This window comes from Pelodiscus sinensis, chromosome 12 (assembly GCF_049634645.1).
Source record: "Pelodiscus sinensis isolate JC-2024 chromosome 12, ASM4963464v1, whole genome shotgun sequence".
Classification (NCBI taxonomy): domain Eukaryota; kingdom Metazoa; phylum Chordata; order Testudines; family Trionychidae; genus Pelodiscus; species Pelodiscus sinensis.
In genome coordinates, this window is record NC_134722.1 from 49,582,442 (window position 1) to 49,602,291 (window position 19,850).

At 47.8% G+C, this 19,850-nt stretch overlaps 1 protein-coding gene across 1 annotated transcript in view; it reads left to right on the top strand.

Moving 5' to 3' along the window:
- The window catches only part of CALB2 (calbindin 2), a 59,284-nt gene extending 41,278 nt beyond the window's left edge, over positions 1-18,006 (top strand). Inside the window, exons 5-11 of the mRNA XM_075940654.1 lie at positions 7,371-7,427; positions 9,677-9,754; positions 12,626-12,681; positions 13,983-14,022; positions 14,121-14,174; positions 15,118-15,189; positions 17,449-18,006. Coding sequence (XP_075796769.1) covers positions 7,371-7,427; positions 9,677-9,754; positions 12,626-12,681; positions 13,983-14,022; positions 14,121-14,174; positions 15,118-15,189; positions 17,449-17,565 — 474 coding nt within the window. The 3' untranslated portion in view covers positions 17,566-18,006. The remainder of the gene's footprint in view (positions 1-7,370; positions 7,428-9,676; positions 9,755-12,625; positions 12,682-13,982; positions 14,023-14,120; positions 14,175-15,117; positions 15,190-17,448) is intronic.
- The last annotated feature ends 1,844 nt before the right edge of the window (positions 18,007-19,850 follow it).

Consider the following 19,850-nt stretch of genomic DNA (forward strand, 5'->3'; position numbering starts at 1 on the left):
TTTGTTAAAATCCAATATGGAAAAGCTTCCCCCAGTAGGTCTCTCAAACTTCTGAAATTAAAAAAATGATCTCCAATGCAGTCCAAGAACTTATTGGTTAATCTGTGCCCTGCTGTGTTAGTTTCCCAATTTACATCTGGATAGTTGAAGTCCCCCATCACCCCCAAATCCTGTGCTTTGGATGATTTTGTTAGTTTAAAAAAAAGCCTCATCCACCTCTTTTGCCTGGGTAAGTGGCCTGTAGTAGATCCTTAGCATGACATCACTCTTGTTTTTTACCCCTTTTACCAGAACTACGGTTACTCCTAGTGAAATAGGAAGCCTAATCCGAACTACCTAGTCTGTGCCGCGTGTAGCCGCAGGGTATGGAGTCCGCACTAGCGGACATTTAAAAATGGCGGCGCCCGGCAATATGCAAATGAAGCCCGGGAAATTCAAATCCCGGGCTTCATTTGCAACTCCGGTTGCCTACATTACCAACCTAGTTCAAACTAGGGTGGTAGTGTAGACATACCCTGTGATACCAACTGTGATGGGGTGAGGTCACAGAAGACCCTTCGGGGTGGTTTCCAGAGTCCTGACAAAGCTACTGCCACTCACCTTCCTACTCCCTGGGGCTTCTTACCACCTGGTCCTGCTGAGCCATCTCCGCTGTTCTTCCTTAGCCAATGTACCAAGCTGAGAGCAATGTTCCCCCTCCCCAAGAAATAGTACAGACACCAAATCTCTTCATATTTAAGGAAAGTGCAGTTTAGGGCCCAGCTTCCTAGGATACCACTCCCCAAATGGAATCAGTACCCCCAAATAAGTATTTATATAAGTCCCCGTTAGCAATGAAAGGAGGAATGTACACACTGATTGCCCCTCCCCCCCAGATAACAATTATTTACACTGGGTTTGATAGAAAACAAAAGTGATCTTATTAAGTACAAGCAGTAGGATTGAAGTGATAAGTGAGACTAGGCAGAGCAAAGTAGATTAAAACAGAAAACGCTTAGCTAACTAACACTGCAACCTTAGTATTCAGTCTTATTACAACTTCACCCTAAAACTGATTCTTTTCCAGTTAAGCTTTCCAAACCAGGGCTGTTCCACACCCCGGGGTCTTTGATTTCTTCCCTCAGGTGTCCCAGCCAAAGACAAAACACTCCTTTCCTTTTGTTTTTAAAGATCCCCTATTTGCATAGGAAGTCACCTGGCCAGTCCCTACCAACCACTGCTAAGACTTAAGGACAAAAGGCTATTTGCATATGATTGCCCAGACTAGAGATGTAAACGACTAGTTGACTATTTGCTTCCCCCAACCCTTGCTGCCTCTATCAGAAAGAGGAGCGGGTACTTCAAAGCAGCAGTGCCATGTGGAGCCTGTGGCCGGAGCCTGAGGATAGACCCTGGACTTCAAGCAGCACTGCCGCTTTGAAACACTGTGTGCAGCCTGGGGTCAGCTGGGGTGTCTCCAAGCTGCACACAGCATTTCAAAGCACCAGCGCTGTCACTTTTAAACACTGTGTGGAGCCTGATGCTGGGTTCCCTGTGGCGTTTCAAAGCAGCTGCACCGCACGGAGCTCGGGGTCAGTGGGAGCGTCCTCAGCTGACCCTGGCTCCATGCAGCACTGATGCTTTGAAATGCCGTGAGGAGCACAGGGCCAGCGGAACACTGTTCTGCTGACCCCAGGATCCTGCAGCGCTTTTGCCTTTAAAGCTACAATTCAAAGGCGGAGGCACCCTATTGACTAATCAAATAGTCGGTGCAAATTGCATCCACTATTCGATTAGTCAGTTACTCCAAATTTAACATCCCTAGTCCAGACATTGAGGCATCTCAGCCTTTGAAATACCCTTCATTTATACATTTAAGACCCATAAACCATTCCATACCCCATGGTTACGTCTAGACTGGCATGATTTTCCCTAAATGCTTTTAACGGAAAAGTTTTTCTGTTAAAAGCATTTGCAGAAAAGAGCATCTAGATTGGCACGGATGCTTTTCCACAAAAGCACTTTTTGCAGAAAAGCGTCCGTGCCAATCTAGACACGGTTTTGTGCAAGGAAGCCCCGATCGCCGTTTTTGCGATCAGGGCTTTTTTGGGCAAAACAATACCGCGTTGTCTACACTGGCCCTCTTGTGCAAAAGCATTTGCGCAAGAGGGCTTTTGTCCGAACGGGAGCAGCACAGTATTTCCGCAAGAACACTGACAATCTTACATGAGATCGTCAGTGTTCTTGCAGAAATTCAAGCGGCCAGTATAGACAGCTGGCAAGTTTTTCTGCAAAAGCAGCTGCTCTTGCAGAAAAACTTGCCAGTCTAGACGCAGCCCATATGTCTAATTTAACACACAAGAATGATACACACACCAAAATAAGATAAACAGATCCAGCGGATTAAGACATTAAGATTGACAGATTACATGAGGCAATTTGTCCAAAGCATCTTTGAATTATGCACATTTGTTTTCATAAGTACATTTCAGAAAGCATAGGGAGATCTGTCACACCAACTATGTCATAGCTGTGTTTATTTATTAGCATTTCAAGTTCTTCCTGCTTATTTCCCATACTCCTTGCATTTATATACAAGTATCTAAGATATTGATTTGATTTTGCCCCCCAGTTCTGCCTAACCCCTCCTTTATCTCTGCTGATACAGCTCATACTCCCTCCCATTTCTGACCCATCTCCCAGGTCTCCATGTTTTTCACTTATCTGTGGGCTTTGTTCACCTGCTCCCGTCAAACCTTGTTTAAAGCCCTCCTCACTAGGTTAGGCAGTCTGTGTCCAAATTAAGGATGTTAAGGACTATTTGACTATCCAACAAGCATTTGCTTATCACATAGTCTGTCGACTAGTTTACTAGTGGATTTCCCCCTCCTGCCCTTTACTGCCTCTATGAGATAAAGGCAGCAAACGTGGAGAAGGGATACTTCAAAGTGGCAGTGCCGCACAGCTGAGCCGGGGATCAGCTGTGCGGCACTGCCACTTTGAAACCCCAAGGCAGCGGGTTGGAAGCAGGGATGGAGCACTGCCTGTTGCTAATATCCCCAGAGGCAGAGCCATCTCCTCCACCAGTGGTGTGTCAGCAGTCTTTGGTAATGGGATAACTTCCTCAGCAGTCTCCACATGAATACTCTCAAGGAATTCCTTGTGGATTCGGATGCTCCTCTGCCTAGCCACCTCCTCCTCTTGTTCACCAACATGCTTCCTGAGAGATTCCACCAGCATGCATCTTTCACATTGGAAGGTCTCCCTAGCCTGGATTTCAGTAAGTGGGAATTGCAAGCTGCAGTCCCTGCAAAACCACACCAGGATCTTGGTAGAGGCATCCATGGTCAGGTGATCTGTCTGGCTACAGGCACAGGCGGAGGAGACAGAAGCAGTGCTGGCGACAGGTATTATGGGTCTTCCTAACCATATTAGGACTCTCTTTCAAACTCTCCTGTCTGCAGCTCCCCATCTGCTTTGCTTCCCTGGTCACTCTGGCTTTTAAAACCTGCTCAGCTAGGTTAGGCCTACCCCCTCTTTAGTCATACAGGGGGCATTTGATGATGAGGCTGATCAAAAGTAATCAAGGTAACAAAAGATCAAACACTTCCAGACACACAATCCCAACTGCCACAGTAACTGAAATCACCTGAAACAGAAACAAAATGCAAACAAACAGTCAAGTAAACTCACTAAGTGCCAAAGGTGTACACGCTCCTGGCAGCCTGTTGAGCAGCGGGATCTCTTGCACTCCCTCTCAAACTCCCCTTTGCTCCTGTTAGCCTCCCACTGTGGTGACGGTGAGGAAATTTGAATCGAGGTACATCGACTCGCTAGCTGGAGTGGCATATCTTGATTCAACCTTCCTCTTTAGTGTAGACCTGGCCTTTGGACCAAGTATGCAAATGAGGTGAAGAAGCCTAATCCTCGTTAAAGATCTTATGGTATTTCTCAGGTCTATTCTAAAGGGGAAGAGCAAAGCAAGATATGCAACTCTAGCTTCATTAATTACATAGCTGGAGTTGACATACCTTGATTTCAGTTTCCCTGACATCCCCACAGTGAAAGGCCAAAGGGAGCAAATGCTCCCATCAGCTTCTCTTAGTCTTTGCAAGAGCAGGAGTATCGGCCCTCAATGGTGCACCCTTCAAGTTTGATTTAGGAGGTCTTAAATAGACCTGCCAAATAGAACTCTGGAAGATTGATTGCAGCAGCGTCAGTCTTCTGTTGAGTGAAGATGTAGCCTCAGAAGAGTAAAGAAGTGAGCCCCAGTGTGTTGCCTAAATTGGAGCTTAGATACTTGTATTCTGTTTTTCTACATTTCACTCCCAGTATTATTTGGATGGTCTTTTTGGGGGCAAGGAGTACTTTCTTTCCTAAACTGTGTAGTGCTGTTTTGTGCCATCAAATGACTAGGGTTGCCAGATGATTTAACCAAAAATACCGAACACCCCACCCCCCCCCAAAAAAAAGAAAAATACTAGGGGAAAAAATCTGATGAGAAAAAAAAAGGGGAGACCAAAGTTGTTAACCAAAAAAAACCCCCCAAGAGTTATTAAGCTTAAAAAAAAAAAAAAAAAAAAACCACCAGCATAGCCCTTTTAAGAAATGTCTTTGAGGCTCTTTGGACCTAACAGGCTGCCAGCAGCCATCTTTTCTTTCTGTTCCGGGCCACTCAGCTTCCCTGCAGAACCAGGTAAGCACCCAGTATTTTCGCCTCCTGGCTGGGAAAAAATCAGAAAATACTGGACATTTTAGGTGTCCAGTATTTTCTGAATTTTTTTTTACCGGACAGAAGCCGAAAATAACAGAGTGTCCAGGTCAATACCAGACACCTGGCAACCCTAGACGTGACAGCATTTTAGAGGAGGGTAAAATGACCCTATCTCCTTTATCTACTTCAGAGGAACATATTTAGGATTAGGAATTTAAAAAGCTCTTTGAGACAATAGGATAAAAGACCTTCTCGAAGTATAAAGTGACATGGCATCTCTGATGCAGAAAGATTCCAAAGTTCTTCATAAATATTATATGTACATGAAAGGTTTCAGCAGCTAGTGAAGCGTAGCAGCTGAACACTATGCGAGAAAATAAAACAATGACTGGAAAACAAGTGTTGTGATGGGAATCCCCCGATGCCGTCTGGGACTGAGAGAGTGTGCCGCCCCCTTAACTCTCAGCTTGGGCTGTCTCTCATAATGCCTTGCTACTGACAAGCAGCAAACCCCTCCAGGCACTGTGGTCACTCAGCACAGACACATGAGGAGCCTCACACCAAGCTAGATTGCATGGATGCCTCCAAAGTCATTCATGAATTACACAAAGGCACCAGCCAAATCTCCCCAGCACCTCACACTGTCCCTCAGGAATATACTGTCTTGCACTGCTCAGGAGGATCAGGGCAAATGTATTAGTTGGTTCACCTCTTCCTCAATGGAATATGGACATACATTAGCCTTTATAAACCTAAGCAAATTGCCAGATGCTTCAGGCTAACTCATTGTCAAAGAGAAATAGATAAACAAGTTTATTGATTGCAAAAGATAGATTTTAAGTGATTATAAGTGATAGACAAAAAGTCAAAGTTAGTTACCAAAGGAAAAGAAAATGTCAGCGCACTGTTTAAATTCTCAACCCTATTAGATTGGGTAACAATGAGATTAAGCAGTTTTTCTAACCTCACGGGATATTACACAGGTATCAAGCTAGACATATGGGCTAGTTTCCTCTGTTGGAGTTTTCAGTCTTCTTGTTGTCCTGGTTGCTTGTAGCATAGGTAGGGGAAGGATAAAGGCAAAGCATATGTCCCTGTGTTCTGTTTTAAACCCTTCTTCCCATGTGCTTGGAGAACACAAATCCAGGCACGTCTGGGGGTTTTGCTGAGCTCCTACGACAGACTGAGCAAGTCCCCTGGTGTGACCTCATGAAGGCGAGTCATTGCATTGCAGCTCCTTTGCTGGACACTGCCTGTTGGTGGTTGTTTGACATCCCTCCATGCTATTGTCTCTGGGGAGCTAATATCTGGCTGATTCTCCATTTTACAGCCTGTTTTAGTGACAACCCTGCAACAGACTATCATAACTCCAAATGCACTAAAGAGACACATATTTAGATAGAACAGGTTTCAGCAGATCTAGGCTTTCCCCTAATATCTCACATGCTCTGCTTTACATGCAATGTCACAGCTATATATCAGTGAGGGTTACAGGACACTCTCTCAAGCTACAGAGCATCACAAGGACAACATGCAAATGTGATGCGGTTCCATGAAATAGGAGCCTCCCTGCTGCCATTTCATAGACAAGTGGAGTTATTGTTTAGTAAGCAGACACTATTAAATATTAAACTCAGCCCACTCTGCCAATAGCAAGTTTACTAATGAGCATGAAATCTAGCCATTCTTTCCCCTGATTGCACCCAGTTCTGGTAACCTAGTTCCTCTGATGATAAAACCAGTCCCCTGAGAGATGAGGCTTCAGAAAACTCAAGAGACCAACTCTCCCCATGCCAGATGGTAATGGAAATCCATGACAGGCAGTAGAATAGCACTGAGGGAGACATCTTTAACTGAAACACCGTGTGCGGGAGAAAATGTAGCATCTTCCCAGGAAGCAGGAAAATACTTTGCTCAATCAACTCAGGATTAATGGGAAGGTCTGAAGAGATAAATGGCCTTTGACTTGTTAGGTCCACACAAATGTCTGAGAAGAAGGGAGCCTGTAAACAGGCTTCTGATCTAAAGGGCTTGACTTCAGCTGGGGGCTCAGTTATCACGGGAAAGGATGCAGTTTATAGGAGCAGGCAAAATATGGCCCACAGGCTGGATCTGGCCCAACAAACCTTTGGATTTCACCCACCATGATACTCTGGGCTGCCAATGTCCTGTGGCCCAGCAGGACCCTCGGGCAGGCTCCCTGGCTGCTGTGCCCCCACATGCCACTCAAAGCAGCCAGCTGCTGGGGCCAGTGTGTGGGTCTCTGCACAGCACCTCCAGCACAATCCTCACAGCTCCCATTGGCTGGAAGCCTAGCAGCCTGCTCTAGTCCCCCACTGCCCTCCCCACCTACTCTGACTCACTTTTCCATGGTAGTGGGAAGCAGTGCCCTGAGGCCAGGGTGGGATGGAGGAAAGCAGGTTGTGGCAGCTGCTCTGTCTCCCACCACCAGCATAAATGTGGGAGGTGAGCTGCTGCCCCAACCCCAGCCTGTCCATAGGATAGTTGAAGCATCTGCTGCAGGGGCCCCCAAAGCACAGGGCCTGGGATGGTCATCCCAAACCATCTTATGGACGGGACAGCTCTGCTAGATCAAAGAACCCTCGTTCTCTATCCAAAATCGAGTGCATTTTCAGTGGAGGATCATTTGTACTAATGTGTGGCATTTCCATTGCAGGCCTGGCGGAAATATGACACTGATCGCAGTGGGTATATAGAAGCCAATGAACTCAAGGTGGGAGATAAATGGAGTGTCTTGGAGATATGACTTTAAAGGGCCATGCTGTTGGTGGGGGCTGTTCTTTGCCATCTCATAACTCTCTTGAGAATCATTCTCTAAGAAAAGCATTGTGTGTGCATGTCGACATCTCTTGAATGGCTTATGATTACTCGGTCTATGAGAAGCTAAGCTTTGATCCCTTCCGCTGTCCCTTTGCAGCTCTTGATCACTTCAGCCTGCATTGTGTTTCAGGGTATGCAGCTCCTCCTCTTCCTGCTATTGAAGCCAAATGGAAAAGGGTCATGGACACTGGCAGACACAGAGCTGGGCTCTGGATAGCTAGGTCTGGGGGCTGTGTAGCATTCAAGCATTTGGGAAGCTCTTACCGAAGCTACGGTACATTCAAATAGCTTGGGAAAATGAGCTGATAAAGGTCAGATGTCTGCAGCTATTCGGAAACAGCTAGAAATAAAACTCACCAGACACACCCAAGGTCAAATCCTGCCCAATTACTTCTCTGCAACTCCACTGAATTCAAGTGAGGTTGCACAAATGCAATAGAACAGTAGAATTTGCTCCAAGGACCACTCCTTTATGGCGTTGTATTGTCTTAAGTGACCACTGCAAAGGACCCTCAAAGTTTCCATGGCGGTTTGGTGAAGTCTTCAGAAATGTCACTGTTGCTGAGTAGGCAACTGTTTCTGTCTTGCCCTGTGGGTGGTGGCCGAAGGCACATTTCACTGTAAAGTGTCTATGTTACTGTACATTATAAGACTGTTTGCAGGCTACATGTGTTAAAATTCCACTTCCTAGAATCTACTGACTTCTGGAGCACCAGCGGCTTCATTTCCAGAAAGCTTTGTTCCCTTCTGACCCATGGGAAGTGCTCAGCAGCTTCAGGAGCTTTGAGGGCTCTCCGTACCATACAAAACTGAGCCTCCCAACACCAGAGCTACGTCTAGACTGGTATGACTTTCCACAAATGCTTTTAACGGAAAAGTTTTCCGTTAAAAGCATTTGTGGAAAAGAGCATCTAGATTGGCACGGACGCTTTTCCGCAAAAGCACTTTTTTGCGGAAAAGCATCCATGCCAATCTAGACGCAGTTTTGCGCAAAAAAGCCCCGATGGCCATTTTTGTGATCGGGGCTTTTTTGCGCAAAACAAATCTGAGCTGTCTACACTGGCCCTTTTGCGCAAAAGGACTTTTGCCCGAATGGGAGCAGCATAGTATTTCTGCAAGAAGCACGGATTTCTTACATGAGATCGTCAGTGTTCTTGCGGAAATTCAAGCGGCCAGTGTAGACAGCTGGCAAGTTTTTCCGGAAAAGCAGCTGATTTTCCGGAAAAACTGGCTAGTCTAGATGCAGCCCAGCTGTGATGCAGAAATGACAAAGTCACTCAGGGCATCTTAGGGTATTATATGTGTACAACAGTGGAAGCTCCCCCTTCCTCCCAGGTTTGCCTTACTTAGTGGGTTGATGAAGTGCTCCTGATCTCAAAAACCTTGTGTCTTTCAGGAGGAAAAGGGCCTGAACCGGGTTATGCCAGCAGGCTTTGAGCAAGCCCCTGACCTCAGGTGGTGCAAATCAGCATGGCTGCAGTGAAGTCAGAGCTGTGTTGCAATTTACACTACCTGTGGGCCAGGTATTTCTCAAGGTGCATAGAGCAAAGCAGGGATCAAGCAATTCCCACTCTGGAAGGGCATTTAGAGCTCTTCCAAGAAGGCTCCTTTGCAGGTGATTCAGAGTGAGAAATGCCTTAATCTCCTGGGTGATGCTGTGAGAGAACTGTTCCCTGTTGATTATAGAGACAAATTCAACCCCAGAGGAAGTAGGTTCAGCACCACTGATGTCAGTGTACATTGGGGCTAAGTTTGTCCTCAATAAGCAATCAGGAGGAGATGCCTGTGGCGTATTTAAGGACTAGGTACTCGTAGAGGAATTTGTGCTATGCATGGTGCTTCTTTAAGCCTGGCACAGTGGTGGGGATGCCAAGGATCCCTGCCACTGCATCCCCTGGGATAGCCCACGGTAATATTTTCTTGCATTGCGGCTATAGCTCTTGGCTGGACAGGTGTGATGTGTCTCTTTGCAACCCTTGTACGCTATGGCTAGACTTCACAGCAGCAGATGTGCCTTTCCCCCCCCCCCCATGAAGAAAAACAGGGGGCTCGGTTTTACTACAGCAATGCAAGTAGAGTTGTGTCCTCGTAAGCAAGGCCTTGTCACTGTGACGAATCTTACGTGCTCCTCTTCTGTTGCAGGGGTTCCTTTCAGACCTCTTAAAGAAAGCGAACAGGCCCTATGATGAGCCCAAGCTGCAAGAATATACACAGACCATCGTAAGTGAGACCAGTCCCGGGGGGGAGGGAGTTCTGCTGTTGCCTCCTGGATGGAAACTAATCCCGCTCCATCCATCCAGGGCTCTTTCTGCTTCCTGGGGAAGCAATTGCAGCAGAGGGTGTGGGGACGAGGAGACCAGCTGCCTGAAGAGGGGGACCAGCGAAAGGCTGAAAAGCCCGGGGCGTAGAGTGGAGGGAACACAGCTCCCCCCTCCACTGCTAAAATCAGAGGAAATGCTCCCTCATTCCCTTGCTTTGGGTAAACAGCTCCTCCCCACACACCCCTCCCCCTCTTCAGCTGGTGTAGAGAGAGCTCCTGTAGCCTCTGCTTCTTTAGCCAGGGTGGGGAATGTCTCTCTCACACTCTCCTCTCTCCCACCCCAGTGACTGAGTCCATGTGCTACAGTGCGACTCCTAGCTTGACTAGTTGTAGTAGCACCAAGAGGCCTGTTCAGGCTCTCCTTGAACTACGCTGGGGACACATGCCACAGAAAGACCATTCCTAGCCCAAAGAGCTTATGATGAACATAGCAGAGAAGGCTGGCTCCTGTAGCACTGAGATGGATGCTATCGTCTGCTTGGGCAATTCTGTTCCTCTAAGGACACCTACCCTTTACTCCCAAATGTCACAACCCCTAGTCACTACTACCATCTTCAGCCAAAAGTCTGGATTTGGATACACTTGTAAAGCTTGCAGAAGATGCCAAGGTGGGAGGGGTTGCAAGTGCTTTGGAGGCTAGGGTTATAAATTCAAAATGATCTGGACAAATTGGACAAATGGACTAAGGTAAAGAGGATGAAGTTCAATAAGGACAAATGCAAAGTGCTCCACATAGGGACGAACAATCAGTTTCACACATGCAGAATGGGAAGTGACTGTCTAGGAAGGATACTGTAGAAAGGAATATGAGGGTCATAATGGATTACAAGCTAAACATGAGTCAACAGTATGACACTTGCAAAAAAAGCAAACATGATTCTGGGATGCATTAACGGGAGTGTTGTAAGCAAGGCGTAGGAAGTAATTCTTCGGCACTATTCTGTGCTGATTGGCCTCAGCTGGAGTACTGTGCCCAGTTCTGGGTGACACATTTCAGGAAAGATGTGGACAAATTGGAGATGGTCCAGAAAAGAGCTACAGAAGTGATTTAAGGTCTAGAAAGCATGGCCTGTGAGAGAAGATTAAAAGAACTGGGTTTATTTAGCCTGCAAAAAAGATGACAGAGAGGACAGAACAGCTTTCAAGTGCGTAAAAGGTTGTTATAAGGAGGAGGGATGAAAATGATTTTTCTTAACCCCTGAGGAAAAGACAAGAAGCAGTGGGCTTAAATTGCACCCAAGGAGCTTTAGGTTGGACCCTGGGTGGTGGATGAATCTAGGGTTGGGGGAGGCAAGCCCTCAGCCTCGCCCTTTCTGCCTGTGACCCTGCCCCTGCCACCCATGGCAGCCAAGCCCCCCCCTAGAGGGGCAGCCCTCCCAGCCCAAGCATGGGTGGCTTGCAGCCTTCCCCAGCCCTCATGGAGCATGGGTGATCTGTAGACCCTCCACCTCCTAGCACAGGCAGCCCATGGTCCAGCCCCCTGGAGCACTTGCTATCAAGTGCCCACCCCCCTGGAGCAAACATGGCCCACGGCCCCTGTCTTCTGCACACACCCCCATATGCCCAGCCTCCCCAGCCCCAGGCTTCCCCTGCCTCTTGTCCCATCCCCACCCATTTCTGTCAGGGTATTAGGCACTGGAATAAGTTGCTTAAGGAGGCTGTAGGATCTCCACCATTAGAGATGGTTAAGAGCAGGTTAGATGGTTAGTCTTGCCAGGAGTGCAGGGGGCCAGGCCAGATGACTTCTCAAGGTCCCTTCCAGGCCGGTGATTTCCAGAGCCTATCAGAAGAGCTGCTCTACCTAACGCAGCAGCGTAGCAGGGCAGCTCTGCTTCCCCAGCCCCATGCTGCTCCTGGAATAGCCAGCATGCCTGCTATGGACTCAAGGAGGACAGGGGTCTCCACACACTGCTCCTATCTGCAAGCACCCCCATTGGCCGGGAACAGAGAACTGTGACCAGTGGGTGCTGCGGGGGAGTGTCTGTAGAGAGGGGCAACGCATAGAGCCACATGCTTCTCCAAGGGCCCCATTCTGTAAGCGGTGTGGGGCTGGGGCCACCTGAGATAGGTGCTGCCCCCTCAATGGGCAGGTTCTGAATGGCTCTGCAGCACTAAGACCGGAAATAGCCACAAGTATAGCAGGCTGGACCACCAGCCTGTAGCCTCCCAGATGCAGCCCCACATATGCCCTACTGCACCCCACACCCCTGCCCTGAGCCCCCTTCCAGAACCAGCAACCCCTACCCCCTCCTACATCTGATATGGAGCCTGCTTGCCTGCGTGCCCGCCCAGCTGGAGCATGGAGGGGCTGGAAGGAGCTGGTGTCAGTCTTTGGACAAGGGTCCAGGGTGGGGAAATCAGGCCACTACAGGTGGGTGGGGGCTGAGTGGATTTGCCCCCCACACCCACCCAGAGAGGCTGAAGTCAGCCACTTCTCCCCAGGAGCAGCTGAGCTGAGAGCAGCTCCTCCAGGGTCCAGCAGCAGCTTCTGCACTTCGTACCCAGTGATGGCAGAGCTCTGTGACTGCTGCTTACTGGACACATCCAGGTTCCCTCTTTGAACAAACTTTCCAGTAAAAAGTCAGACACCTGGCAACCCTTCCTCCTCTCTGACTGAATTAAACAGGCTGCATTTCCCAATCCCCAGCAGATAGCTGACATTGTGTTAGCTGGCCCCCTGCTTTGCCCAAGACCAAGATGCAGTCCTGATTGGGGATGCTGGTGGAGGGATGAGATGTTCACTAACAGTCTGCTGGTTTGTGTCCCATCAGCTGCGGATGTTTGATCTGAATGGGGACGGGAAGCTGGGCCTGTCGGAGATGTCCCGGTAAGGGTCCTCTTCCCCTGCTTGTCACTTGGGCTTCCTCATCTTAGCCCCACAAAGAAAACTATGGATCTCCCTCCAATCAAAGCCCTATTCCTCCCTGATGCATTTCAGTTTCATCTGCATGCAGCCAGGTATCCTCTGCACTTGTTCTACAAAACATCCAAGTCCTGCCCCAAAGCCATTAAAAAAAAGGGCTTCAGGGCAGGCCCTACTGCTCTTAGAGTCCATGAGCCTGTCATCCATCCCATTTGCACCACTGGAACACCATGGAATTACCTCTCATTCGCACCAGTGCATGAGAAGAAGCAGGTACACTAGAAAATGCTATGCCCAGCTTCAGAAAAAAGCTTTCCATGAGGCCTCGTACCTTTGCCCTTATGGCCTCTGTAAAGAAACACCTCGGCTACGTCTAGACTACATCCCTTTTCCGTAAAAGGGATGTAAATTAGACACATCGCAATTGCTAATGAAGCGGGGATTTAAATCTCCCCCGCTTCACTAGCATAAAAATGGCTGCTGCTTTTTTCCCGCACAGAGCTTTGTCGGGAAAAAGCGCCAGTCTAGACGCTGATCTTGCGGAAAATAAAGCCTTTTCCGAAAGATCCCTCATCCCTCTATGAAATAAGGCTTTATTTTCCGCAAGATCACCGTCTAGACTGGCACTTTTTTCCAACAAAGCTCCGTGCAGGAAAAAAGCGGCAGCCATTTTTATGCTAATAAAGCGGGGGAGATTTAAATCCCCGCTTCATTAGCAATTGTGATACGTCTAATTTACATCCCTTTTACGAAAAAGGGATGTAGGCTAGACGTAGCCCTCCAGTCATGGGCAGTGAGGATTCTTGCTCTAGGCTGGCAGACTGTAGCACAAACTGCTTCATTCCCAGTCCTGCCAATACACCTCAATCCCAACCTGTAGCACTCATTGCTGTCCCATACCTGGCCAAACTCTCTAATCAGACCAAATCAGGTTGCAGGCAGCCACTGGAGTCTCGGCTGTGACCAACATTTCAATTGCAACACCTTTTATCTCTGAATAGAAGACTATGCCCTGTGGGAAAGAACTGAGTGGCAAAACATGGTGGCTTCCATTTCAGAAGTTGGTGGGTGCAGTCTGTGGACACATCTTTACAGTTTCACTAATTAGCTTGAATGCAGTATGTCCACAGAAGAACAAGCAAAGTCAGCCTCTCCCGGCACAGCATCTGTGCAGAGCTCTGAAGATGATACATCCCTATGGCAATGTGTGGTGGGTTCGTGTCTCCTCTCAGCTCCCTATTTACCCTTGTACAATCTCTTTGCAGACTCTTGCCTGTGCAGGAGAACTTCCTACTTAAATTTCAGGTATAAAAGATTGTGCTTTCTTTTTCCATTTGATTATATGCCCCTCATCCCTTCCTTTGTGCATGGCTCATTTCTTTCTTTTTCCTGTCATTGCTCAGGGAATGAAACTAGCCACTGATGAATTCAATGCTATTTTTGCATTTTATGACAAGGTAAGAGGCTTGTGTGGATAGGGTGGTGGAGTAGGGGAAGCACAAGGGAATTTGAAATCCCATGAGCTTGAGCCAGAAAGAACTCTTGAGAGGATTATTCTAGGAGGGGTGGGTGAGATTCTGTGGCCTGCATTGTGCAGGGGGTCAGACTAGATGATCAGAATGGTCCCTTCTGACCTTAACGTCTCTGAGTCTTGCTAGCATTTTATTTCCCCTAGTCTCTTGAGCCTGCAGTGATTGGCAAAGGCACTTTGGCATTCTTTCTCATTCACCCTCAAATCTATATCCTCTATAATCACCAACACAGAATTAAAGACCCTCTAGCCAGAGCCTCTGCTAGTTTAAATCTACTGGGCTCCATTGAGTTGCAGTGTCATTGTGCTAATTAATACTAGCTGGGGCTCTGGCCCTCAGCATGTAGCCAACCACTCTGCTCATGGAGGGGGTGTGAAGAGCCTCTGTTTCATTGTGAACAGGGGCCTTGTCCTGTAAAGGGCAGCCCAGCACACTCAAAGAGTCTGTGAATGCAGGGATCTGCTAGCCACCTGACCAAGGGATATGTGGATTTAGAGACAGAATAGGAAAGAGGAATTAAATCCTACTTTTCTGGAGCATTCTTGCTGCTGGCCTTCAGCCTGTGTTTAAGGCAGGAATCTCCTTTCACTTACACCAGTGGAGCACCCTTGATTTCAATGGAGTCATGTCAATGGAATTGGGACAGGCCACCTACTCAGAGCCTTTACGGTACCTGCGGTGGGCTGACTCAGACCCTTACCCCAGTAGGAGTGGCAGTGAAACCAATTCCCTACTGCTGGCTTCTGGACTAAAGGGAGTGCTGTTCCCTGCTGGGCAGGGTGTCCTGAGGCAGGGGATAACTGTAGGGCCTTTGGGTTGTACGAAGCATGTCCTGAAGTGTATCTGTTTTCCTGCTTCTGTTAACCAGGATGGTAATGGCTTCATTGATGAGAATGAGCTGGATGCACTTTTGAAAGACCTATATGAGAAGAACAAGAAGGTGAGCTCACAAGGAACAGGGGGGAACAAACCTATGAGCTGCTCCTGTTAAAGTCAATGGGCAAATCCACTAGAGCAGGTTTGCTCCCTCAGTCTGCCATAGGGGCTCTTGTGTCCTTTGTGACTCGTCTTTGTGTTATGCAGGCATCCCAGGGACATCCTTTGTTTGCTAGCAGCCAGCATGGGGGAATCCTCTTGGGGCCAGTTGGCTACAGCCCATGTAGTACACAAAGGCTGCCCTGGAGAAACTGGTCCAAAAGTTGCCATGCTGGAGTCCCAACTAGTCCTGACACAGAGTCGAGTCCTGCAGGGTGCTGGAGCACTTGATCAAAGGGGGCTGTGAGCTGCCCAGTGGTCTGCAATGTCTGCCCTGAGGCATGTAGGGACAATGGAGGCCAGGCCCTTGTATCCCTGTTACCGTGCAAGCTGCTGCTAAAGTACAGTAGACTGAAGGAAGCTGTTTCTTTCTGCCAGCAAGCAGGTTTATTACGCCAGTCAGAAAGCAGGGGCACATGTTTTTAAGGACCCAGATGTGGTGCCTGATGGTGACCCAGCCATGGAGCCATTGTACTGGGCAGTGATGCAGCTGACCTATTGGCAAGTCAGAACCGGGGTGCTTACCTGCAGGCTATTCAGTGGACAAACTTTGCCCCTGTGCAGAGGCCTGAAGCAGGCCTGTACTCAGGAATTTCTGTGAGGGGGTGTTTTTGTAAATGTGGACCACAAAGATGTGAATGCACCACTCATGGTCCACCAGGTAAGTGGGGAAATAAGCCCCAGCCTTCCCCCGGCTGGTCAGAGGGAGGGCCAGGCAGCGCACCGCTCCTGCCTTCCTCTGGCCAGCCAGAGAATGCTTACTTGGGAGAACATGGGGGGTGCGTTTGCACTCTTTGCAACCCCCATCCCTCATGTACAGGCCTGTGAAGTCCCATATTTGCTCTGTTCTGAAGAGCTCCGTGCTTCTGGCTCTGTGCTGGGACAAGGGCCATTCTAGCCGAGCAGTTATTGCCAGAGTACAATCAGCCACACCCGCTGTTGAGCAACTCCAAGAGGCACTTTGGGAAAGAGTGGAAAGTGCAGTGTGTTTGTAGGCCAACTTCAGAGATTGGCCTGATTTCCCCATCTTGCTCCAGCTTAACCTGGAGAAACTACATTGATCTCAGAGGTGTTGCAGCAGCATACCATGCTGAGGCTATGTCTAGACTATGCAGTGGTATCCCAGAAAAACTCTGCCGTGTCCAGGGAACGCATCTGCTCTTCCAACATTTTTTTGCGGAAGAGCAGGCACGCTCTTTCGGAAGTCCTGTCTTCCTCTTTTCACGAGGAAGAAGGGCTCTTCCGAAAGAGATTTTTCCTGAAATTTGGCCCAGTGTAGACTGGCCAAATTTTGGTAAAGTCTCTCCCCAAAAAACAATCGGAAAAAGGTACGCAAATTGCGAGTGACATTTGCATACCTTTTTCTGAAAAAATAGTAGCAGTCAAGACACAGCCTGACTTTAGAATCTCTAGGCCAGGAAGGAAGCAGCTCACATCTGGTTTGAGGCACAGCCACTGTCTATTTCCCCTTGCTAGCTGAGTCGCATTAGCCCTCCACCCAGAGTCCGCTCCCTTCTTCTCCAGGTCTCCCCACTTCCAAGCTTCCTCCCACGGGGAATTCCAACTCTTTCCCTTTTTTTTCCTCACTTGGGAGATGTGCCACAAGCAACCTTTAAACTCCCTCTCTTCCCAACATGCTACCCACCTACAGCTCCCATGCTCCCTGTGGTTTTTAATCCCCCAAATCCTTCTGTTCTGGGAAGAGTAGCCAGGTGCCTAGTCTTCAAAAAGGGCACCAGACTGTGTTCAATCTGATCTACTGATCGGACATCCGAAGTCTGGTTGCTGCAGAGGAATAAGGCAGGGGGGTACTGTCTCTTCACCTGCTCCATCCCCTACTCAACCAGGGACAGCTCCTAACTACATTGGGCAGCTGCAGCTCCCAGCCCCGGTTCAGCAGGTGAGTCCTTCCTGACCCGGGTGGCTGGAGTGGGAGAGGAAAAGCAGTGAGGAGGGGGGAAGAGGAGGGCAGGGGAATAAATGAGGCAGAGGTGGGGCCTTGGGAGAGGAAAGGGAGGGCTGGGAAGAGTTTAACATTTCTAATGAGATTTAAATATTATCAAGTTGGCAACCCTACCTGGGAGGTCTCTGAACCCTATTCATCCCATGACACACTTTGAAATCTAATCCTGCATATGATGTTCTTTTTGGTTACCATTGCCAGGAAATGAACATCCAGCACCTCACCAACTACAGAAAAAGCATCATGAACCTCTCTGATGGGGGGAAGCTATACCGCAAGGAACTGGAAATTGTACTCTGCAATGAGCCCCCCATGTAAAGAGGCACCACAACTTCCTCCAAGACCTTCCCCACCCTGCTGCCTTCCACAAAGATGACTAGAGAGGAGACGTGTGAGTGGATGAGGAGGGAGAGCACCTGGATGGGTCCCGGACTAGTCAACTCCAGTCCCCCACAGATAGACGTGCTGATCTGCTTGTAACCTAGGTCACGGAGTCTTTGCCCACAGTAGGGAGAGGGGCAGTGATGCATGATCTTATCCCCCCAGTGGCTCTGTGATTTAGGCTAAGTGTTCCATAGGGTAATAGTCCAGTTCCCTACCTGGGTACAGCCTTTGTCTCGAGTTGGCATAGTTTGTTTCCTGTACATTCCTGAATCTGGAGTGAATAACTTTCTTGCCTTTTTGTTTGTTTTTTGTTCTTTTCAAGTTATGTCTTACTGTTTACCAAAGAACAGTTTACAAATAAACGTAAGTACTGCTGACAGGTGCACTTGTATCTCTTTTTCCCGGGACAAGGAAGGCCATCTCGGCAATCTGGAAAAATTAGCACCACCAGTGGGTGCTAAGTGCTCCCTTCGAAGTCTCTCCACAAGGGTCACAGCAATAGAAGGTGCTGGGTACTTAGTAGAACTGTTTGGAAAGTGGTGGAGGGGCTCCACAGAAAATGGAGGGAATTTGGGATGGGGAGGGGGAAAGAGGTGGGTATGTTTTCAAAAAAAAAGTTGTTGTGCATTGTGGAAGTTGTAATTCAGATGCCTCATGATCTGATTCTCATTTATAGGCTTGTACTCCCTGCTATTACTACCCCTCCCATGGTGCATCACTGTCTTCTCTTGGAAAGGATGGGTGGTATATCATGGCAGTCGATTGACTTGGTGCATGATGGGAAGTGTAATCTGACTACAGAGACCAGCCTATGGAACAGAATGTGAAGATGAGGCCCTGATACTACAACTCCCATGAGGCACCATGGCCTCAATTCTGAAATGAAGGGGTATTCCATTTATAAACTGGAGGGGTGAAAACTGAAAATTAGAATTATCCTGCAAATGCAGATTTCATTTATTTATTTTTCTGAAAAGTAAGTCAGATGCCTAAATCTTTCTTCAAGACAGTTTCAGTGTAAAACATTTCATTGGTCACAGTGTTGAGTCCTTAAAATTCCAGCCCTGAGTTCTTTTAAAAATCTGATTCCAAAGGGGAATATTTTGTTGTTGTTTAACCATCCAAAATTTTCATATTTGTGACCAGGTTTGAATACTGGTCAGTATTTCTATGGTCCTGCAGCAGCTAGGGGGTTGGCATGTCGCACTGATAATATTGTAAAACTCTGGGTCTAGTCTGAAAAGAAGTTATATAAGAATGATACCTTTTTATTCATCACATTTTCGCCCTGGGCCTTGCATGTTTGTCGTCATATACCTGTCTGAGGGGGACATTACACCAGGGGCCAAATTTTCTACAGATAGTCCCACTGAGATCAGTTAATATGCCCTGAGAGAATTTAACCCTACAACTATGATTTGGTAGCATCTGATACTCAATTAGCACAGGTATTGTATGAGCAAACGCAAGGGAGAACTGGGGGCTCAGTGGTTTTCTCTCCACTACATCTACTTGAGTTAGCAGATACAAATAAGTTCTCTTTTTGTTTCTGCTGCTAGCCCTACCATATCAGCACAGTGCAGAGAGTGAGCTGCATAGCTTATTCTTCAGTGCACACCATAAACAGAACTGTTCTAAGTGCTAATCACTGATGCCCGTGCAAAGTAAACCCAGGCACAGTGGGTTGCACAAATTTAACAGTGAGCTTATTTGAAGACAACAAGGTTGCACAGGTATGAGGGGATTTAATTTGGCCTTAGGAATGTTTTTACTGACAAAGATGCATGACAAAGAAAGATTCCCACCTTGCTTCTCTTTGCTCTTAGTGAGCTGAGAGCAAGGCTATGTCTATGCTAGCACTTACTGCTGTGTAACTTAGCACTCAGGAATGAAAAATCATGGAGGGGATCCTCAAATAATCCATTTGAAGCACTTGGAAAAGAGGAAGGTGATCAGGAATAGTCAACATGGATTCACCAAGGGCAAGTCGTGCCTGACCAATCTGATTAGCTTCTATGATGAGGTAACTGGCTCTGTGGACATGGGGAAGGTGATGGATGTGATGTACCTTATCTTTAGCAAAGCTTTTATAAGGTCTCCCACAGTATTCTTGCCAGCAAGTTAAGGAAGTATGGACTGAAGAAATGGACTGTAAGGTGGATAGAAACTTGGCTAGATTGTTGGGCTCAATGGGTAGCAATCAATGGCTCAATGTCTGG